Raw genomic sequence first — 24,741 nt, 5'->3', positions numbered from 1 at the left:
AGACCTCAGTCCGATAAAGAGAGTGTGAAGCTTCTCACTGTTAAGACAATTTCTCATGAGTCTGGTAAGCTCCTAGATTGTTGATTAGCTGAAAAATGGTTATTTCAAAATCTAACTTGGATTTTGTTCACATGAAACACAATCAAAAAGCATAATTTCCGGGCAGCCTGGGTGGCTCAGTGGTTTAGTGCAGCCTTTAGCCCAGGGCGTAATCCTGGAGATCCGGGATCGAGTCCCACATCGGGTTCCCTGCATAGAGCCTGCTTCTTCCTCTGCCTGTGTCTCTGCCTCTCTCTGTCTCTGTGTCTCTCATGAATAAATAAATAAAATCTTAAAAAAAAAAAGCATAATTTCCTTGGAAATAGACAACTAATAACTCCCCTAAAATACAAAATTCTCCTTTATACAAAAGATGAGTCGTAGAAATATCATTTTTGGTAAGATCATTGGACTATTGTACTTTTAAAGGTTGCTTTTAATAATATGATTATGTGTTCCAAAGAAACGATGGGGCCTTGAGACATTTTCAACTCTGCAGTAGTAGCAGAAAGAACATTAAATGTACTACGTGGTTTTTATTATTGCTGTTGCTTTGTTTCATTTTCGATAATGGCCATGTATAGTCAGCTGGAACCAGGATTCATCAGGTAAAGTGTAAATCCTATTTTTGTATCATTTCATATAATTTCAATTGAGCTTCCCAATGAGGAGAAAACCCAATCTCCTGTTTCTTTTTTCCAATTATTTAGGTTTTTAAATTGGATTTTAAATGTGTAAGTTTTTCAAAATATAGGTGTTATTTATATAAATTATATTTGAATCAAGAGTAATGAAAAATGAGATGCTAGGTAGCTTTTAAGCATGAAAATGTACCTATTTTTTTTTCTTGTTTTGAGTAGGCCAAATATTTAAAATCTCCTTGTTCCAAAACATATGTAAAAAATAATTATTCTCTCTACAAAACAATCCATGTGAATCCAATTTAAATATCAAGTTACATGAATACATTTACAATATTCAGTCCCCCATCTTACCCGTAAAAAATAGTCACAGAGTATAGATGGTATGTCAGGTAAGAGTTATGGAATAACAAACTCCATTTTATATATATATATACATAGCAAAAAACAATTTTGTCAAACACAGAATCAGAGGCTTCAGGTGGGAAATTCTAATGAGGACAAACTACACATGCGGAGGCCTTGGAAACTAACAGTACCTAGAATCCAGAGACATGCCCTGACCTTTCGTGGGAATCATTGCCTCTTATGAGAGACTTTCTTCATTCTTTTATCTCTTCTACACTTCGATGCACATATTTCCTTTATGTGTACACAGTTCTCTTGGAGATAACCATCTGAATGGGCAAAGGAGTAAAATTCATTCATAGGATAGTTGGAAACCACTTACAGGTTTCCCCTGGTTACTTGCCAGTCTTGACTAAGTTGCCAAGCCTATTTAACCTGGTTAGGGAAGAGCAGCCAACACGTGAACTAGTCTTAAGTAATGATCCTGAGTGTGACCATGCCATTTGCCAAGAAAAGTTCTCAGGAATCTGCCTGGTGCTTGCAAGTAAGCATCACAATAATTTCACACACTCTTCTTACTCCCGTGGGGCTTTAACTAAACACTCTGCAGCCTCAGTGCTCTCTGAGCTGTGGGATGGTGAGCTAACCAGCATTTGGCTCCACCGTCTAGGAGCCCCCGGTTACCCTTGTGAAGAGAGGCCTAAAATCAGGACCACCTGCCCTACCCCCCAATTCTACCAGAGAAATGACAACTGACATCAGAATTGAGGATTGGGTGTGGGAAAATTCTCGAGAACCTTATTTCTTGATTGAAAATTTAATATTGGATTCTTCTTTAAGGCCCAGGGACAATTTGACATAATAAACTGGTTTCTCCCACTCACATAGACACTGTGGCAACAAGTCACTGTGGTAGCTGATGGGGGGATAGTCAAGAAGACCCTTAATTCTCCAAGATTCCTTTTCATCATAAGTAAATTTTCAAGTCACAGGTCTAAGGAGGAAATATTTCTATGGAAATAAAAAATCTATTCTCTGGTTCTTTTATTTCTGCCAACCTTAACTTAGGAATCACACTTCTTTTAATGAAATAACCTCTCAATGGTCAACCTTGCTGATTACCATGGAAAATATTTGGTGATAGGGTAAAACTGAAATTGCTCATTCAGAGTCAGTTTCAATAGTCTAGAATTAATCATCTAAAAACATAAGGATCTTCAAATGCTACTAAAATTTTGTACTACTAAAATTTTTACTAAAGTCTAGTTTCTGAAACAACCATCAACAAATCTCTGTTCACTTCCTTTTAAATTTATTCAAATATACTCTTTTAAAATAAAAGTATGCTCACTATACTCAACAGAAGTCACATTGTTATAATTATTTTTACCTAAATATCTTTTGCACAACAGTGACACTTTTCCTAAAATATAGCTAGAATAAAATCTGAAATGAGTAGGTTTGATATAAATGCACAGGCTCAGCTCAATTTTCCACTATCTCATATATAAAATTTTTTAGAAATCTGAAAATTACAGAAAAGAATTTGATAGAACAAATATCTGACTACCCACCACTCAGAATTACTGATTGTTACATTTTATGTTATTTGTTTGTGGCCTAAGAAATGTAGTGTTAATGTGCCTATATGGTAACAAAATGAAGTTTGAGCTTCAAGGGTCATAAGAACTCATTGGATTTGTCAGTACTTTAATTTAGAAGTTCTGATATTGTATCTCAGGATAAGTTGTGCCATTTTGGAGGTCAATAAATTATGTTTCCAAGGAAAGAGAGCTCTGCAGTAACCCATCTTCAGGGCATGTGCCAGTGGATGCTAAAGTGTCTGGGTTTCCAGAAGCCTCCATAAGACATGGCTCTTGTTCTGGTCATTTGCTCCTAATAAGACAATTCCTTGATCGAAAGCCTCCTCATGTTAGGCCATGGTATTTATCCATCCACATTCCTTGCTTTCTTCAAGTATGTTCTCTCTCAATCATGTTCTTCTGCTGAAAATGTAACCCATAAATGTTTAAATTTTGATTATTTAAATTAGGAGTTTTCTTTAATGTAAAAGAAAAAGTTTGCTAGAATACAATAAGAATCTGCTTTCAGAAACAAATCAGCACCAAATATGGCAGATCAAGGAGAGCTTTATGAGAACATAGATGATCCCACTCAGCTTTAGTAAGAAATCTTGCTAAGTTAAACATCACCATGATTGACTGCAAAATATACATGTGACATGATGCATTTTAAACATGATTCCCACTTACAGCATATCCCAGAAAGTTAATATCCATTGTCTTATTTCTAATATAAAAGACTATAAGAATCTTGAAGAAAAATCTCTTAAATTAAGGAATACATGACTTCACAGAAGAAAGCAACCATAGTATCTTTGCATTTAGTTTTAAAGCACTATTTGATTTTGAAGCATTTGAAAGAAGAAAAAGTGAATCTGAATTCATTATAATATTCCTCTCCTTAGAAAACTGGTAAGTTTATATTACCTAAGATGAAGTTCAAACATGTTAGCATGTCTACAAGACCTTTCATAATCCATCAGACTTCTCTTGCTCAGTTGGTGAACCATTTACTAACCCATATTCACCAGACACCATTCATCTCCTGCCCCTGTCTTCCTCGCTGAACTCAAGCTCTTTTGAAGGAGGAGATGGTGCTTGGGTCCCTTTTGTGAAGGGACACTCCACCAGTTCATCATTATGGTAATTCCACATTATTAGTATATTATTAGTATACCAATACTAATTAGTATCTTATGGTAATTACTAAATGTACAGTCACTTTTTTGCTTATTTATTTTTTCAAATAAAAAATGAGTAAATGAATAAAAGTTTGATGGTGAGCAAAAAGATCAAGAGATTTAGAAAGTCATCTTTTAGCAGTGCTTGGGTAGTTCAATGGCTGAGCGTCTGCCTTTGGCTCAGGGTGTGATCCCAGAGCCCTGGGAATGAGTCCCACATCAGGCTTACCACAGGAAGCCTGCTTCTCTCTCTGCCTATGTCTCTGCCTGTCTCTGTGTCTCTAATGAGTAAATAAAATCATTTTTTTAAAGTCATCATTTAGAAAGGCATCATTCAGCTTCTATCTTCTCAGCTTTTCAATATTTAACTATTCCCTGCATTTCCACCAAGGCTTCCTTGACTGTCCTTTGGTGTACATGGTCTACATGGTCTTTCCCCCTTCTGAACTTATTTTTTCATTTGCCAAATCAACCTGTATCACTGCCTTGTAATATATCTTCATGGCTCAAACTTCTGTTTTCATACTAGACCACATTATTCATAATAGAGAAGAGGGAAAACTAGAGAAAGAATTCAGAATTACTCATGAAATACAACACAATACAATCACTATTGGCATTGGTATATTTCTTTTCAGTTGTTTTTTCCCGGGTATGTGTTTCATTTGCTTTTACCACAGCCATCATTATTATTATAATTTATTGGATTCATATTGTTATTGAATCTTTCTCATATTTTCTATTCCTAATAAAACAGAACTTGGAAGGAGATATTAAGAATTGGAATGATTTTCATATGATTTGCTTTAGATGACTCTGACGAACAGTAGGGGTTGAATGAGTGTTTATTTTATTCACTTCTCATTCCTGTACTTCATAGCCATGGATTCTAGGAAGTTCTGTGCTTTTTGCAAAATAGTGATAGTGAGTGAAGAGTTGTGCTGGAAAGAGGCTAAAAGGGCTATCACTCTATGCCGGCATTTCTCAGAGCACAGCACCTAAGAGGCTCTTAAGGGAGGCCCGGGTGCTCCTTGTCGGTCTCTGGCACTATTTATTATCACCATGATAGTGCTGATGACAGGTAACATCAACAGAGTTCCCAGAAGACAGGTTTCTAAATGACAGGCAAAAGCTGGAGCAAAGCAATGATATTTACTCTCAAAGCCAGAAACTTTGACCCACTCTACTTTTAGAGTGTGACTGATGTTGATACTTGAATCTACCTGAAAGATGCAGGTGGTGTGAAGTGTGTTGATCATGAATTTAGAGGCATTTAAAACCTGGGATCTTAGGGATGCCTGGGCGGCTCAGTAGTTGAGGCTTTGGCTCTGCCTTTGGCTCAGGGCGTGATCCCAGGGTCTTGGGATCAAGTCCCATATCGGGCTCCCTGCAAGAAGTCTGCTTCTCCCTCTGCCTATGTCTCTGCCTCCCTCTTTGTGTCTTTTATGAATAAATAAAAACACTTGGAATCTTCAGCTTCTCCATCAGTCTAGGTCAACATTTATCTTTATAATGGCTGCTGGAATATCAGGTTATTTTGAGTAACATCCCCTGGGCTGCTCTGTATATCACCAAGGAGTTCATGTTGGCCTCTAAATTTGTTTTCACAAAGCTCTCACTCAGTTATTTAAACAGAGGACCCTAGAAATGGCTTCCTGATAAAATGGTGCTTTAAACATATAACATAGTTTTGCTTAGGCTCAAGGAAAAAGCAAAAACTCTACCTCCTTCCCTGGGGCACCTCTCTTGGTAACTCACACCCCCCGCCCCCCAGTCCCAGGGAGTTAGTTGGCATTGGGTGAAGACAGATGATGGTGGAAAAAAAGCTCATAAATCTTGGTGAACAATTTTCAAGCAATACCAAGTGGCAAATTCTGGCTCTAAGGACATTCTTGCAGGGAAATTGGACTTTCCTGCAAAAATAAAAACACAAGCCAGGAAACATCATTTTCATCCTTAGTCGCTGTATGAGCTTATAGATCAAAACATATCTTCTGTTGGTAGGTGAGCACTCTGCACAAGGAAAAAGCAAGAACTGACAACTTGATGAATCCTCCCCACACCTGGGCCATAAATATGTAAGTTTTTTTTTTTTAATTTCATTCACTGAGATGCTCATTAATATCTGCTTTTTTGAGAATGCTGCAGCTTAGATTATTTCAAGACTTTAGCAAGCTGAAAAGTTAATGGTTTGTGTCAGTGAAACCATCATTGTCTATTTGTCTAAAAACAAACTCTAAGATTTGCCCGAGAAATGCATATATTGGGGGCTGTAGAAGATTCTTCCAGTTGCCTTGCCTACCTCAGAGATGACACAATTCACTCTGCCTGTTGGTAATGTTTTCATATCAATGCAGTTTGCCTTTGCCTCGGTCAGTATATGCACACTAAGGGTAGTGGTGAGACAGGGTTCTACTGCTAACGGAGGGCTCAGAATGACAGTGCTTACACATTTTCAGTTCATTGCAGCAGCTGCACTAAAGGAAGGATGTGCATCACAGCCAAAGCCTGGCTCAGGGGAAGGGGTTCAGAGAAGGCAGGTAGGAGGTCCATTTGTCCTCACTCTGTAAAGTCTGTACAAGGATATACTTTCTTTCCCTGTGGATACAGGAAACATGGGTGTGTACACAAGGCACCTCAAACAAGATGATCCAGAAAGGTAGGGTTTGTTATACCCAGCTGGTCACAAGGGCATATTGCTGCTGTATAACTAGCTGAGGGACAGAGCCTGCCAGAGTGTCTCTGTGAGAACAGATGCAAACCAACAATCTCATTACAGCAATTGTGAATCAATAAATAATTGAAACCTTCCCAAACTATGGTTACAAGCAACCCTGTTATTCTGCATGTTCTCTGCTTTGACCAGGAGTCAGTGCAGTCCAGGTACATTGTCTTATTTCTGTAAAGCAGCTCAGGCCAGATTCTGGTGTGCTGAAATTAACCCTCTCAGTTTAGCATGGAATTGTCTTTTGCTTTCCAAGAGTTGGGTAAGGAGGTTTTCTTCTAATTTTAATTTAGTTTTCACGGGAAGCATTGATTGAGTGCCATCACAATTAGTGTTTCATGCTTTTTAGAACCTGCAGAAGAATTTACCTTTTGGCAGCTACGAGTAAAAAAAGCAAAATCTAACAAATATGTATATGCCCAGATTTGACCTGACCACAATGGTAGGCACTCTGGGTAGTGTCCAGAATGAAGAATATTATTGTTGTGTCCACTCCCTAGGCCTATTACCCAGGCACTAAGACAATGTTGTTATGGCACTCAGAGAGGGCTTGTTGAGTGCCTGCCATGCTTCTCTGGCCAGTAGAAGGAGATCAAAACAGGAGAGTGCCATCCAGACATGAGCACCAGTATCACAATCCTATCCCTTTCTGGTCATCAAAGACGGATTAGAATGAGAGGAATATGAGAGTCCACCCATCCTTTTACAATGGACACTTTGAGATGCAAAGTTTGAGAAGCTGAGAAAATTAGGAAGTTTGTTTAGACAGGTGGTCCAAACCTACCTAGGATATGAAAAGCTTCCTTGCATACCAGCTCTGGTTTCTTGGCAACCTCGTGACTAGTTAAAAAATGTTTTCTAAACCATCAAAATGATCAACTCTTAGTGACTAATCATCCAATTTGGAGGAAGACAAGTCTTCTTTTCAGCTACAAAGAAAAACTATACATAGGTAAGGAATAGTAGTGACCCAAACAAGCTCAACAAACTATTGTCCAGTTCCCCATTCCTTCCCATTTTTCATACTTTAAAAAATATTCCTACCCTTTAATTTCATGTCTTTTAATTTGCTGAAATAAGTACCTTTTCTTGCTCTTCTTTGTAATTTTGGAATTATGTAACAATGTTCTATAAAGATCAGAAAGTACAGGGAAGGAACAAGTTTGACACATCAATTCTACTATTCATCTTACTTTTTTTCAGTATATTTCTCTTGGTAATCATTGTACTTTGAATGTAGTAGCCAGTGACTAATGACTTTCTAGATGATCAGTGATAAATCATGTATCATCTCAGAGATTCAGAATAAATAGGAATACGGTTATCAGAACTAGAAGATTTGAGAATAGACGTTGAGAAGTCTGGATCTGTATGCAGCAGCAAACACTAATGTGGAAAGTTAACAATGTTAAAAATTCTCATCTAAAAATCAAATTCCAGAATAGTTTAATGCTTGCTGCTTCATATATTGATCCTCTATTTTGTGCAGAGCATTATATTTAATGTGATTTGGCAGAGCAGACAAGAATTCCAAAATACTTATAATCTATGATCTTTGCCTGCCCTCTGCAAAGATTTGCCTCATGGTAACATGAAATCACATATGATGATGATCAGAGAAAAATTAAAAACTATGTGACCATGATTGAAACTGATTCATCAATTCAAACAGATTCTAAAATATTCAAGACTTTTATATCAACAAGAGGAAGACTGATAAGAGTTTCAAAAAATATTATCCTTTCACTGCAGTAGCACTGCTCCATTTGGGGATCACAACTTTTTAAGAATAAGAAAAAGATTGTTTATCTTAAACTTTCTTTGTCTAATTCACTTTGATCCCAACTATTTGCTGGTATCACTGTCAAAATAGTCATTAATAACAAAAATAATTTGTGTAAAGTTTTGAAGGCCACCAGTATCAAAGATTAGAAATATATTAGCGATATACATTTCTACGTATATTTGTGCTCATTTATAATGCAAATGTGCTGTTATTTTCTTCTGAGATTATTCTTTTTATGACAAGGAGTGGTACAGATAATGTAGCTAAAGGAATTGATTCTCTGTCACAAAGAACTTCTGCTAAGGCCAGACTTCCTATGCATAAATGTGGAGCAGGCAAAGTACATTCTTTCTTCATTGATGGCAATAAGTGAACAAATCACCCAATAATGAGTGTGGAGGTGGGGACATCAGCTAGTAGTGTCTATATGGGGAAAGGGATAAAGGACTAAACAGCCTTGGGATGCCTGGGTGATACAGTGGTTGAGCGTCTGCCTTTGGCCCAGAGTGTGATCCTGGAGTCCGGGGATTGAGTCCTGTATCAGGCTCCCTGCATAGAGCTGCTTCTCCCTCTGCCTGTGTCTCTGCCTCTCTGTGTGTGTGTCTCTCATGAATAAATAAATAAAATCTTTAAAAAAAAAAAAGAACTAAATACCCAGAGGAAGAGAGTAAATGAAAAATTATGTATGTTTTATTAAGTAACTGATTAATTTTTTTGAAACATAAAACAATGTGAGGAAATTCAATGGAAGGATAAGAATTCTCTCACATCATGACTTAAAATGTCCAAACATAAAAAAAGATCATAAATAAAATTATGAAACAAAAAACAAATTAAGAAAATGTTTGCTATAAATATGAGATCATTTAACTAATATCTTAAATATACCAAAGGCATTTATACAGATTAGGAAATAGAAAAATGAGCAAAGGCCAGGAACAGGCAACTCGTAAAGGAGGAAATAGAAATGGTAATATAAAATTACAGAAGAGCTACCAGAATAATAATAATAATAGTAACAATAATAAAGTAAATTAAGACCAAGAAAATTATAACCTTCAATTTACTTAAACCTTTTTTTCCTAATTTTTAAGAGTCATACTGGCAAAGCAAATAATATAGCTGCATTTGAAAGTATAAATTTAGATTAATCTTTCTGAAGAACAGCTTGATAGTATTTTCACTAAAGGATTAGAAAATTCACATTTGTCACCTTGTAACTTCCCTTTAGGAAATTTTCATAAGGACATAATTTTAAATTATATTAAAAGTTAATGTACACAGAATAGTGGCAAACATTTAGTAATAGTTTAAATGTGTAATGGTATGGAAATTTCAAGTAAATTAGGCTTCATCCAATCAGTGACATTATATAACTAAGCAAAAATAATTCTCAAGACAATTTTTTAATTACTGCAAACATGTCCAAGATATATGTTAAATGAGGGAGGAGGACAATTTTAGAACTGAACAGAAAGCATTTGATTGTTCTAGAACCAATTCTGTGCTATAGGAAGAGAGGGAGCTACTATAACCTGCCTCCTCCCTCACCAATTGGCTCTCCCTCCATTGTTCCAAGTGCCTGACAGTTTAAGAAGCAAAGGGAGTTACAGATAAGAACTAGCCACTGGACAGACCAGTGGCTTCTATGAAAATCTCATCCCACAGACCCTTAGCAGTATGGAATAGTACCAATTTTTGCTTTTCTCCCAGATACAATCCACTCTACTTCTGTCGTTTCTCAATGGTACCATGATAATCTAAATGCAATTTTGTGAACTTCCAGAAAAACTTAGCATGTTTTTCAATTATTCTTCTTACATTTTAAGACAGATTAGCAGGAGCTGAAAAGAAAACATCATGAAAGAGCTCTATTTTCTTATCCTAGTAATGGCCCTAAACAAAATTCTTAATAATGCACAACAATTAAATTTAGGACTGGGAGATCTTTTCTTTTAAGACCATTTTGCTTCTTTGCTAAAGTGGTGTCAGTGTTGATAAAGAATCTATTATGATACTTTATTATAAAAGTGATCATTTATTCTTTATAAGAATTGCAAATTTATAAAATTTTAGGATGGTGAGACATTCAGTGACCATAAGGTCATGCATTGTCATTATTGTAGACAATACACTAAATTTAGAGAGATTATAACATCAGAAAGGAAGCAAATACTGATATTGGTACCTTCAAATTGAAACTTCCAACTAATGAAAAAAATTATTAATGAAGCAGAGTTCATGTCTTAAAAAAGATTATCAATGTGGAGTATGAAATGAAAACATCGGTTTGCTTGCTGATCCTTGAAAAAAATAATCAATATAGTATTAATCATGAGCATTATCCTATTCACATAAATCCAGGTGTTTCCCTAGATGGTTTGTGCTACAAACTCTTGACTTTACCTGGGAACTCACCTATGGAAGAGTATGGGTCAGTTGAACAAAAAGTGACAAAAAGTGACAGAGATCCTGCTCTTTGCCAAGCACAAGGCCAAGTCAAAAGAGGGACATGACATGTTGCTGTCCTCAAGAAGCTTATAGAAGTAAAGAGAAATACACATAAGGAAGATAATTTTACTTTGATATGGGAAATAATAGGACAGTGGTATGTAAAGTTAGACATGGTACTTTGAAATTTAATGGCGAACTGCATAGAAATTTCTGGCATTTGAGTTGAGACTTACAGGATAAGAAACTGCTTCCCCTTTCCTACTTAGGCACAGAACCCTCCATCTCTTGCTCCTTTGGGGTCAACAGAGAATGTTGTTTCTGCGCTGCAAATGAAGAAAATCCTAAAGTAATAAAACAAAGCAAAGCCCTGGCTTTTCTTCTCTCCTTCTTGTGAAGGAGAAGTAGAGAGATATCTGTTCATGCTTAACCCTGATAAGCACACAGCAGCAAAGTGTAAAAGTTGCCAATATATGTCTTTGTTACTCACATTGTCACCCCAAGCAACAGACTTTGAACTGTGTTCCATTAATGATAGAATAGAGTTAAGGACTTTCATCAAAAGCAGAATATGATGAGATCTGTGCTTAGGACATATCACTGAGTGTTTAATAAAGATTATTTCAAGAGGAGTAAGACTGGAAGCAGAGAAGGTAAAAAACTATGGCAGTATTCCCTAGGATAAGCACAAAGACTTCACCAGTTCTGCAGGTACAGTAGGGATGGTGGTAAAGAGGCAGAATGGAATACAGAAATGTCTAGAAGGTAAACCTCTTCAGAGGTGATGATCGATTGAATGTGGGCAGTGGGGAATGAGGAAGATTAGGAGTATAGATGTGCCCACATTTCCAGCATGAGTGCCTGGGTGGATGGACCACAGGGGTTATAGCAAAGATTGGAATTGTATGGTGCGAGGAGTCAGGTATGGCAGGCAGCACCCTAGTCCCCTTTATCCATAGGGGATATGTTCCAAGACCCCCACTGGATGCCTGCAACCATGGATAGTACTAAACCATGTATATACTATGGCACTATGTATATACTTCTTCACTTTCTTGGAATCTGAAACTTTTTTCCCCCCACAGGCTTAATCTTCAGCTTCTGTGCTCCAGGAATAGGAAGGGAGAAAACTTTGTGGACTCAATCCTGACTTCCAGATCTGCTTTCCAGGCTGTGCCAGTCGCCTGTCCCAATAGTGATGTCCAGATGGCATGCAATAATTTCATAGAATCCAAAGGAAGCCTGGGCCTCTCCTGTCTTTTGAGATGTGAACACATTACCACATTACCACATTTTATAGGAACAATCTTAGGAGATCGAGTTTTAGGAAGGACATTTGTGAGCAGTTAACCTGACAGCTCAGGCAGGTGGGTTCATGATGACATGACCTTCCTTTGAGTTTAAAGTTTCCAAAGTCGACAGTTCCTATCCATGGAGACTTCTCTGTTTTCTCAGTGTCCTTATATTACCTGATGTTTGTATTTATTGTTTTGTACTATGTTAATGCAGGGATAATTTGCAAGTGTCTTATTAAATATTAGGTAGAAATCATGCCATGCCCCTTTGTACATAAAGATATTTTATTCATATTTTCATGTGTTACTTTTAATAAATAATTACAATATTCAACTCACTAAAGATATTGTAATGTGACTGTGAAAATGGCAATGGTATTGTTTTCATATAATTATGAATATCTAGGAGCTGATCATTTGAATATAAGAACTCACTAATGAAAGACATCTACAATAAGTGAGAAACGAACAAAGGGTTCACGAATCAGACTCCATTAAAGGGAAGTTAGTTTCCCATTTCTCTGGTTTTTCTATTTGTAATTCATACTATATGACAAGGACATAACGGCATTTATGATGCTCTGTACTGCATTCATTAAGATGATAACAGGATTGAGATTTTTTGTAATCCATTTGGTTGACAGTGTCTGTGCATTTTTAATTTTTTCTGGAAATGTAATGATGTGTTCTAGCAATCATTGTCAAATCTCCAGTTTGTAGAAACCAACACTTCATAAATACATAATTATGATATTATTTTTCAGTGTATCACTTTCCTAAAAATATCATACGATTATAGCTGCCACTCCATCAGGAGCAAATTCTTCTGTTGAAAGCTGACTGATTAACCTTGACCACTTCTTAGACACAAGGGATCAAAATGTCATGTTGGTTGAAGTTCTATGGAAAGCCTTGGAACTAATAAGCTGCCAGTGGCAGGCAGCTCTTTAACTTTTATGATTACCTAGGCTGCTTTCAATACTAAATTATCTTAGTGATGTGAAGGCAGTATAGTGGAGATAGAATAGTGTATTTAAACTTGCCTTTTAAAATTTCTTTTTTCTTACAGTGTATTTAAAAACCTCCAGCTTTAAGAATTATATAAATAATCATCTTGGTTTTAGCTTCTTGATGTCTGGATTATTTCCAAACAAGTACACCAAGCAAGCATATCTATGTTACTGACTGGTGTCTCTGTGTTTCTTTGAGAAGCGAGATGGGGGATTTGGGGGCAGAAAAAAAAGCAGGCAAGAAAGTAGAGGAAAAAGGCAAGGATATCCAGTACATACACTTCCCTTGGGGGGTGCTTTGCCTATGATCAGCTGTAACCTAGAAGCCTTTAAATGGCAACAGCAATGGCTGGAGCAAGCCAAACACAGAGCATTTGTCTACGGAAGGAAAATATTCCAACATCTCTAGAATGCTACACTAAGCTTCTCAACAGAAACTTTATTACACAGAATGTATTGCAAAAGACAAACTTTTCTGCAATTTAAATGGCCACAAGTAATATGTTATTCTGGCTTCTACAAAAACCATTTACTCGACTTTTCATAAGTATTGTTGGGAGAGAGTTTACAATGATTAGAAGAGGGAAAGCTTTCTAATGGCCATAAAACAATGAAATTCTTTCTAGTTCAAGAATTTTCCATAAAGAATATTCTTTATACTAACAAATATAGCATTAAATCTTTAAAACAAAATGAAAAGAGGATCGAGGACTTTGCAGAGATATTAGTGGCATTTTGTAGCACCAAATATCTCTCCTAGATAATGTCTGCCTTTTTATAAATCAACTTAAACTTCTGTTGAAGTAAGGTATTTTGTTTTCAAGCCAAAATTATCATTAATCAGATGTTTTTTTTATTATATTATTTAGATGATCTACTTTTATGCCTGACTTATAATCTTTTTATTCTGATATACAGTTCAAATGTCACTGCAGCAATAGAAAGGCTATATTTAGATCAAAGCTAAACCTTTTTATGTATTTATTCTGTATGACAATATGAACATAATTTAAGTCTATCAATAGTCAAAACACAAACAAGGGCTAATTAACTGGCACTGTTGTCATCTGAGAATAAGCAGATGTTGTTGGCCGACACCGTGGCTGTGATCTGCCAGCAGAGAAAGACTTCTAAATTCCCCTTGCTGAGCTGAAATATTCCATTACACATCTGACAAATCTGTGTCTTATTTCTTGTCTACCTGCCATCATAAGGATCAACTTAGGACATTGACAAAACTTCAGCAATGAACATGCTAGCTTTCCCTGATTTTTCTCTGTTAAGTCCTACTTGTGATTATTCAAGGTTTTATGGGATTCCAAAAAGAAAACTGGACATGTCCTTTAAAAGACATGTTCTGGATGATACTAGTCTCAAAACTATGAAACTGTTAATTATTACCTATATTAAAGATACCATCATTGTAGTTCACTGAATAATAGTTATCCTGAACTAAGAATTCATGATGGATTATCCTCAGATCTTTCCTTAAAAATTTCCCACCAACACAAATTAGATTTCTCATGTTTAATCAAATGAGTATATTCTACCCTTGCTTCAGGGGGGTTTGTCCTATGGGTAGACCTGAATATGTTTTCCTGATGTAGATGCTTTTTAAAAGAAAGCAGTTTTGATAAATAATGGAAAAACATCTATCATGTTCATCAATGTTACATTCCTGACCTTAAAGTCAGAATTCTTTTTTTTTTTTTTTTCTCCAAAGTCAGAATTCTACTGAGGTGATCATGGACAATAATATTAGTTGGCTAACACCATATCCAAGATTCACTAGGTGCTAGGCATTAGGTTAAACCCTTCACATTCATCATCTCAGTTAATCATAACAATAATAGTAAGAAATAATCTCTAATATTATTTTTCTTATTGTTATTATCATTGTAGGCATAAACATAAGCATATCTCTTTTAAAGATATGGAAGCCAAGACAGAAATTTACATAACTTACCCAGGTTGTACAACTAGTTAATGGCAAAAAAATTTGGATTCCAACCTAAATCCCAAATCCCTGTTCCTCATCACTATGCTACTTAGTCTTTCTAATCTAAGTTTATCTATAAAAAGGGGTGAAAGCATTATACTCCTGTCCAGAATTAAAAATAGGGACCAGGTTTATCATCCCCCTATAAACAATTAAAAAACTAAACTACTGTTTCAGACAATAGATAAAAGGCAGAACTGGACTATGATCCATGAGAAGACAGAAATAAAATTGTGAGCCCTGTGAAGGCCTGACTTTGACACATTTCAGACCAATTACATAAAGGAGGACCCCTAAGTAGAACCTGAGAGACACACTGAGTTGAGGAGACATAAATTGGAGCAAAGGGACTACTGTAGCAGGAATTCATGGAACAGACTACCAGACAGGAAGGAGCTACATAGAGACCTTCAAATACCTGCATATAGGTGACTTACTGTCTGTTGATAATGAGATATTAAGCTATGCATACACTTAGGATGAAACCAGGCAAAAAAGAGCTGTATGCTGAAAATTCCTATACGTTATACAGGGCAGAAATATATTCAAGATCTGACCAGCTATATTGGAAAATCCTTAGTGATCACCTTGACTAGTGACCCAACAAGAGTCACCCTTCAGTAGTCATGCTAAAATACCCCTAGAGTAAAGGTGACTCTAGATAAACCTTCACATAGCCTAAAAGCAAGCCCTGAAGAAATGAAAAAAAACAACACATTTAAAGGCCTCCCAGGACAAAGTGTAACCATCTTTTATAAAAACAATATACAACAAAAATAACATATCAACAACATAAAGTTCAAAATATTCATCATCCAATCTAAAATGATATAGATGCCCCCAAAGAAGTAAGCTGTGACCTATAACCATGAGAAAAGTTAGTTAATAAAAAGGAACACATAAATGATAAAAATGATGGATACTTCACAACTAATTACAACAGACTTGTATTATTATCCTGATAACAAAACCAGCCAAGGACATTACAATAAGGAAAATAAAAACCCTTACAATAAGGAGAAAAAACACTCTGGGAGGGTGGTCTATGGGTCAATAGTCCTCATGAACATAAATACCAAAAAACCAAAAACTATTAACTAAGTTTTAGCAACTAAAATTCACCAACATAAAAAATATTAAGTGAGATTTATTCTAGGAATCCAAGGTTATCTGACATTTGAAAATCAGTCATTGTAATTCAACATATTAGTAGAATGAAGGGGAAAAATTCATATGTTTACCCCAATAGATGCAAAAAAAGTACTTGATACAATTCAATATTTATTTATGATAAAATATTTCATCAAATTAGGATTAAAAGGGAACCTCCTCAGTCTGATAAAGCACATTTATGAGAATCTACAGTTAGCTCATATAAATTATGAAAATAAATATTTCTCTAAAATTAAAATCAAAGTAGACATATTCTCTTTTAAAACTTTTATTCAACATTGTTCTGGACCAGATTGGGGAGGGTGGGCTATGTCTTAGCCAATGCAATAATAGTGCAAGAAATAAAAACATATGTAGACTGGAAAGAAAGAAGATAAAATCTGCATAAATCCTATGAGACTCCCAAAACAGCTCTAGAATTAATAAGTAAAATTGTTATGATTACAGAATGTAAGATCAATAAATAAAATCAACTGATTTATTTAGTAACAAAAAAAGAAAATTTAAAAGATAAACTATTTACAATAAATATAAAATTCTTAGGAATAAATTTTACAAAATAGTGCACTCTTTATACATTTAAAACTATTAAACTTCTGAAATTAAAGAACATCAGATCATAGATTCAACTACTCAATATTAAGACATCATTTCTAAAGTGATAGACATCAAAATTCTATTCTAAATCCAGTTTCCATTTTTTCTAGAAATTGATAATTCTACAGTTTATATAAAAATAAAATGAACTTAGAATTGCTAAATCTTTTTGTTTGTTTGTTTGTTTGTTTTTTAAGAATAAATTTGGACTACTCACACTCCTGGATTGGAAGACTTCCTATAAAGCTACAGTAATCAAAAGAGTGTGGTACTGACCTAAGAATAGAATTTAATCAATGGAACAAAATAAGATATTCAGAAATAAGTAAATATATGATGATGTCCCCCTATACACACACGCATATATAGTCAAATGATTTTTGGCTAGGGTGCCATATTAATTCAGAAAGGAGAAAGGAATGGTTCTGGAACAATAGTTTACTCATGTGCATAAAAAACTAAGGCCAACACTTACATCATACTACACAGAAACTGTATCATAAACTTAAACATTAAATGCAGATCCATAACATCTGCTTTCTTTTTTTTTTAATTTTTATTTATTTATGATAGTCACAGAGAGAGGCAGAGACACAGGCAGAGGGAGAAGCAGGCTCCATGCCGGGAGCCCGACGTGGGATTCGATCCTCGGTCTCCAGGATCGCGCCCTGGGCTAAAGGCAGGCACCAAACCGCTGTGCCACCCAGGGATCCCAACATCTGCTTTCTATAAAATCAGTAAAGACCCCCTTAATAGGACACCAAAGGGCAAAACTAAAAGTAAACTGATAAGTTGAACTACATGAAAAGTAAAAATTTTGCTCTTGAAATGAGCACTAATAAACCTAAAATGCGAGCTAAAGAATAAAAGAAAATTTTGAAATTACATATGTCTGACAAATGGCTTATACCTAGAACATGTCAGGAACTTAGAAAACTTAAAAATAAGAAGTCGATCCACTAAAAACAGGAAAAATATTTGAAAAGACAATTCACAAAAGAAGATACATGCTTTTCCAATAAGCAAATGAAAACTCAATATCATTTAGTCATCAAGAAAATGCTAATTTAAAACTACAATGAGATACAACTACATATCCACAGAAAAGACTAAAATGATAAAGGACAAAAATACCAAGTGTTGGAGGGAATGTGGAGGAACTAGAACTCTCATACTCTGCTAGTGGGAATGTAGAATTATACAACGATTTGGAAAACAATTTAGCAGATTCTTCCTGAAAAAAAAAGTTTCAAAACTTAAATGCATACTTCTCCCATGACACAGTATTCCACTTTCATGTATATACCCAAAAGAAATGAAAACACATGTCCTGGCAAGACCTGTAACCAAAGGTTCATTTTAGCTCTTTACATAATAGCCAAAAGCTATAAACAATAAACAAATTGTGGTATAGTCATACAATGGATTACCGCACAGCAATCAAATAGAACAAACTGCTGATACACCAAAAAAAAAAAAAATAGATGAATCTCAAAAACATTATGCATCATGTGGTAAAAAAAAGAAGCCAGGGATGGTGGTATACATACTTTATGATTCTACTTATATGAAACACTAAAAAAAGAAATGAGACCAGTGGTTGCCTTGAGCCAGGGGTGAAGGCGGAATGCCAGGAAATAGGCACAGGCAATTTTTTGAGATGATAGAAATTTCTGTAATGTGATTGTGATGGGGGTTAGATGGTACACATATTTGCCCAAACTCAAGCTGTATACTTAAAATGGGTATAATTTTAGATACAAAATATGCCTTACTAAAACTGACTTTTAAAAATATTTTATAAACTTTTTAAAACTCTTTTTCTTTCTTAAACCTTTACTTTGAAAAAACAAACAAACAAACAAAAAAAAACCCATTACTTTGAGGCGTAATGGAAAAATTCTATAAGTACACATGGAAAAATAAGACATGATCTCAGTTAAAAGTGAAGGCAATCTAACCAGAAAGCTTTAATGCCTGTCAGCTAATGTTGAAGCCAATGTTGTGTGCATAACATGCACCTCACCCTCAATAGAATCCACACCAACCTCCTCCTAATCCTTCCGAAGGGCAGCTATGTTCTCTCAGGCCTCAGAAAATTCTCATTCCGGGGCACCTGGGTGGCTCAGTCAGTTAAGCATCAAACTCTTGATTTCAGCTCAGGTTATGCCCTCAGTCATGATCTTAGAGTCATGGAATGGAGCCCAGAGTCAGGCTCCAAACTCAGCAGGGAGCCTGCTTAAGCTTCCTCTCTCTTCCTCTCTCTCTCTCTCTCTGCCCCTCCCTTATCTAAAAAAAAAAAAAAAGGGAAAGAAAAAAAGAAAACTCTCCTTCTTCTGTGCTCTCACCTACATACTAGTGAACACAGTTTACTTGACATACATACATCAGGTCAAACTTGTGGCTCAGGTGAACCCAGGACTCAGCAACGGCTGTGGTACTGCTCAACGTGCACACAGCTCATTGTAGTTTGGCCAGGTCTCCCCCAGGTACCACAGTGGAAGGCTGGTAATTAATGCCAACTTTGAAGTCAGAGGGGTAGCAGTCCACAAACGGGATGCTTGGTATTTATGGTGGCAACGGCAGCATTAACATCTTTGGGAACCACATCGCCATGGTACAACAGGCAGCAAGCCATTTATTAATTATGGCCACGTTTCATCATCTGATTATCTGGCTCAAAGCACACACTGGTGATCTCTGCTACAGCGAATTGTTCACGGTGAGCTTTCTCAGCGGACATGACAAGGGCGTATTTGGCCAGAGGGTGATGGATGTGGGGATAGGATATCAGGTGGGTCTGGAATTCTGTCAAACTGACATTCAGGGATACAGCAAATCTAAGGAAAGCAGTGATGGAAGACACAATGTGGCTAATGCAGCAGATTAGTGTCGTTTGGGCACTCAATATCAAGGTTTCTATAACAAATGTCATAGATGGTGTCTTGTCTACCATGAAGGCACAATCAGAGTGCTCCAGGGTTATGTGGCTGGTGAGGAGGCGCAGGGCTCAGCTACAGCTGTAGAACCTGGAGGTGGGGAGGTAAATGGAGAACTCCAGTTTGGACTTCTGCCATAATCGTTAGATAACTCCATCAGCAGGGAGATGAGTCCAGAACCAGTTCCCCCTCCAAAGCTGTGGAAAACCAAGATACCCTGAACACCTGTGGACTGGTTGGCCAGTTTTTGAATTTAGTCCAAGATGAGATCAATGATTTCCTTGTCAATGGTGTAGTGCTCTTGGACACAGTTATTGGCAGCATTTTCCTTCCTGTGATGAGCTGCTCAGGGTGGGAATAGGTGGCAGTAGGTACCAGTGCAAACTTCATCCATGACTGTGGATTCCAGGTCTGCAAACACTGCCCTGGGCACATGCTTGCCAGGACCCATCTCACTGAAGTAGGTGTTGAAGGAGTCATCTCCTCCCCCAATGGTCTTGTCACCTGGCATGTGGCCACTGAGCTGGATGCAATGTTCCAAGGAATGGAACTCCCAGCAGGCATTGTTGATCTGGACACCAGTCTGGCCAACACAGAGATGCATTTGTGCATGGCAGCTACAGGTTAGCAGATGCAGGTGACAGGAGCAGATACCAGGTCCCAGTTACCGTCCCTGACAAGCTGAATTGAGGTAAGTAATGCACTGGCTTTATAATTATTTTCTAAAAGGAGTGTTTGTATTACTAAATTTCTGATATGGACCAAATTGTGCTTCCCCAAAATTTATATATTGAAGGCATTACCTCCAATAACCTCAGGATGTGATTGTGTTTGAGATAGGGTCTTTAAAGTGATAAAATGATGATGTGATTAAGATGAACCCTAATCCAATATTACTAGTGTCCTTATAAGAAGAGGAAATTAGGGGACACACACACACATATAGGGAAAACCATGTGAAGACACAGGGAGAAGACAGCCATTTACAAGCCAGGAAAGGAAGTCTCAGAATGAAATCAGCCCCCATTGACACCTTAATTTTGGATTTCTTCCTTCTAGAATTGTGAGAAAATAAATTTCTCTCCTTTAAGCTAAGCTACTCAATCTGTAGTACTTTATTATGATAGTCCTAGTAAACTAATACAGTCTTACAGGATTATTGAGACAATTAAATGAAATTAGGATGAGGACACAAGATAAATTAACTTTTTTCCTTCTTGATTTTTCTAATAACAACCAGGGTTTAAACTACTTGCATTTATATTCCAAATTAATTGGCAAAACTGAGATCCCTTTCCAACACCTGGGAGAATTTCTAAACCCTTCTAGTCTACCACTAGATTAGAACCTTCTCTATTTCAAAGTGTCACGAATCTAGTATTACCTATTAGCATAAATGAGATTTTAACCACGTTAACATCTATCTGATAAGCTGTTAAAATATTGAAATGCTTCAGTATCATTGATAAATAGCTGCTATCCTAAGCCTACTCCCTCCCCAGTGCCCCCACAGCAGCCCTCCTGGTCCCTCCCCTGGGACCAGTGTTCTCCAGGATCTAGCACCTGAAAGGATAGTTTCTGGCAAAAGTGAGGCCACTTGTTCTTACAAGCCAATCCCCCATGCCATGGTAATGATTAGTTATTTTAACTACCACCGGTTTTAGGGATTTTTTTGATTATGAGGAAAAAGGCGATAAGGATGAGTTATTTGAGAAAACTTTTTTGAAGATACAGATTTGTTTGATTTCTGGAACATGTATATTTTGTTGGCCAAATGTAGTCCTGGACCACGTCAATTTAAGTACACTTAAGATAGTGTTTGCAATGTCTTAGGGTACAAAAGCTTATGTGTTCACTCAAATTAGAGTCAGGTCTTCATTAACCTCCTCTAGGATCAGATGTTCATGATATCCATGCACTTCCTTGCTTACAAATATAAACCAAGCCTGTGTGTGTGTGTGTGTGTGTGTGTGAGAGAGAGAGAGAGAGAGAGAGAGAGAGAGAGAGAGAGAGAGAGAGAATTCACATGTGCTAAAAGGTAGGAGCTTTCTTTGGGGTGCTGGCAATATATTAGCAGAGTAAGGGCTATCTTCCGCCAGTGTTGCAGTACAGCATAATAATGCTGCATCTAAATTATAAGTGCAAGCACTGTGCATTTTGCTTAGAACTAAAACTAAAGCAAATGAAAGCATTTAAAATAAAAACTGTCAGCCAGGACGCTGCTGCTCCCATTGCAATGCCATTTAGTTATCTCAAAGAGCTTAGATGATTTGATAGATGAAATGGCACCAATGAGGTCTTCTCTGGCTTTACACTAAAGCCCACTTATTTGCTGAGTGCAGCACCACTGTTTGTCATGTGTGTGCTACAGGAGGCAGTTTTTAATTAATGCCCCTATTACCTAAGAATTATGGTTCAGTAGAGTATCAGATGTAACTCTTGCATCCTAGAAAATATGTTCAGCCTCAGCTACATCCTGTCTTTGGGATCTGGCCCGCTCCCTAGAGTTGGCATGAATTTTCATTTAAAAAGAAGAACAGTTCTGATAGCTGCACTTCCCACTCTGAGGAGGTTCAGAGTGTGAAGTATGGATCTGAAGTCAAACTGGTTAGAGAAGTGTGGGAAGATTGCAAAGGTTGAAGCTTTAAGAAATGTGTGTGGGAAGGGAATAGAAATTGAAATCAGCTATTAATACCAAGTGCTAATAGTTATTATCATTATTATAATCAATAAAGTTTTATTACCACCTACTAGTCCAAAGTATTATTTTAGGCACACGAGTTACAAAAAGACATCATAAGTGATAATTCCCTCTAAGAATTTACTGTCTGGTACAAGAGAAGACAGATACCTTAAAGGGAAGGGCTTTTCTTGACTTAGTGCTAATAGCAGCAGGTGGGATGAAGTGAGGACATGAGCATAGCATTTAGTGTTATATGATATTGCTTGTTCTCCAAGTGGTGGATGATGGGTATGGTGCACTGGAGTGGAATGAATGCTAAACTCTGAGTTAGACATGAGCTTCTGCCAGTTAGCCTCTGCCATTCTAAAATGGCAATATTAAGGTTTTGAGAGAATTTAGTAAAATAATGCATGCAAATAATTTACTACAATGCCTAGCATACAAACTGAGCATGAACAACATAACTTCAAAACATCAATAGCAAAACATTAAATGTAAATGTAGCAGAGAACAAATACAGACAAGTAAATAGGTATACAAAGTTGGAGCATAAATAGAAGCTGTATCCTAGAAAAGTTTTGCCTCTTCTTCTATAGGTATTGAGGAAACTGTGTATGTATTTCAGCTAATGAGTATGTTATGGGCAAGAAATGGTTAAGGGAAGAAGCAAACCGTATTTTTTTTAATTTTGTTTTTTCACTTTTTTTTTAATGCAGGAAGGAAAAACACACAATTAAGAATATTCCCAAAAGAATATATGTGATTTTGATGTTCAGAATAGCAACCTTCAAGTGAAACAACTTAATGACAGAATTATATTTCCTACTCTTAATGTCTTAGTCTATTTTAGGGGGTAGTGTTGGCCAAAGATCAAGAAAGATTTCCTTCCTTGCTGAACCCGATTAATGAATAAGGTATTTTACTGAAGCCATCAAAGCCTCACACCCATAACATACAAACATTAGTCTAAATATTTCCAGATGGGGATCCCTGGATGGCTCAGCAGTTTAGCGCCTGCCTTCAGCCCAGTGTGTGATCCTGGAATCCTGGGATCGAGTCCCACATCAGGCTCCCTGCATGGGGCCTGCTTCTCCCTCTGCCTGTGTCTCTGCACACCCCCCCCCCCCATGAATAAATACATAAAATCTTTTAAAACATACATACATACATAAATATTTCCAGAAAATTCCCTTTGCTACTCAACCTAATATTAATGAATAACCAGCTATCACCCACATTGGATTCTCAACTCCACTCACCTGTGTCTCTCTCCTTAATTGTTTCAAAGGCCTGGATTTTTTTGATAACTCCCTCTACTCTTCCTCTATCTTAAAAAGGTTGGATTTTTAAAAAATTGATTAATCCAGGGTTAAGGGCAGCCCGGGTAGCTCAGCTGTTTAGCCCCACCTTTGTCCCAGGGCGTGATCATGGAGACCTGGGATCAAGTCCCATGTCAGGCTCCCTGCATGGAGCCTCCTTCTCCCTCTGCCTATGTCTCTGCCTCTCTCTTTCTCTGTGTCTCTCATGAATAATAAATAAAATCTTTAAAAAAAAAATCCAGGGTCAAGCTCTATAGATAACTGGATCTGTCCTTAGAAGGACAGATCTGCCTGCTTCTTTTATTCCAAGGTGATGGACAACCATAATAACCAATTACAATCTGTACTTTCCTATTACAGACATGAGGAGGCAGGTTTCCACTATTCTCTAGAAGACATTGCAAAGTTTCATGTAGGCAAAAATTCCCATAAAAGTGCAAGCTCTAATGGCTTAAGTGCATCTTGTACTGTTTTGAGCACATGATACATAAAGTGCCTCTTGGAATAATAGAAGCTCATACTTCTTTCTCTCTCCTAGCATGACTTTTAAGTCAACAAGGAGAAAGAATGCCCAAAGACCCTTTGAGGGAAAGCAAACCTCACTCCTGCATTCTGCTACGAATACACTTTATCTGGTCATAATAACTTAAGATATGCTCATAGGTTTTCAATTTTGGAATTATTCAGTAGATAAGATTTATTTATTTTTCTTCTTTTTTCAAATATTTTATTTATTTATTCATGAGAGACACACACACAGAAGCAGAGACACAAGCAGAGGGAGAGGGAGTAGCAGGCTCTATGCAGGGAGTCTGACGTGGGACTCAATCCCGGGTCTCCAGGATCACACCCTGGGCTGAAAGCAGCACTAAACCGCTGAGCCACCCGGGCTGCCCTAGAATTTAAGATTGAACTCAAGCTTAGAAGATACAAAACCATGGCAAGGTTAAAAGAAGTTACGGGATGAGAGAA

At 36.8% G+C, this 24,741-nt stretch overlaps 1 protein-coding gene across 3 annotated transcripts in view; it reads left to right on the top strand.

The window, feature by feature from the left end:
- The window catches only part of EMCN (endomucin), a 119,868-nt gene that overhangs the window by 82,317 nt on the left and 12,810 nt on the right, over window positions 1–24,741 (top strand). For 2 of the 3 annotated variants that reach the window (XM_025423275.3, XM_049104981.1), the window contains exons 10-11: window positions 3–64; window positions 5,797–5,870. In XM_025423275.3, the coding sequence (XP_025279060.1) occupies window positions 3–64; window positions 5,797–5,831 (97 nt within the window). In that variant the 3' untranslated portion in view covers window positions 5,832–5,870. Of the gene's footprint in view, window positions 1–2; window positions 65–5,796; window positions 5,871–11,839; window positions 12,393–24,741 lie in introns of those variants that run through there. The other variant, XM_025423270.3, reaches the window with a different exon arrangement.

The sequence above is a fragment of the Canis lupus genome, chromosome 32 (genome assembly GCF_003254725.2).
Source record: "Canis lupus dingo isolate Sandy chromosome 32, ASM325472v2, whole genome shotgun sequence".
Classification (NCBI taxonomy): Eukaryota; Metazoa; Chordata; class Mammalia; order Carnivora; family Canidae; genus Canis; species Canis lupus.
The sequence above is the reverse complement of the archived record's forward strand: the minus strand, read 5'-3'. Positions and strand labels throughout refer to the sequence as shown.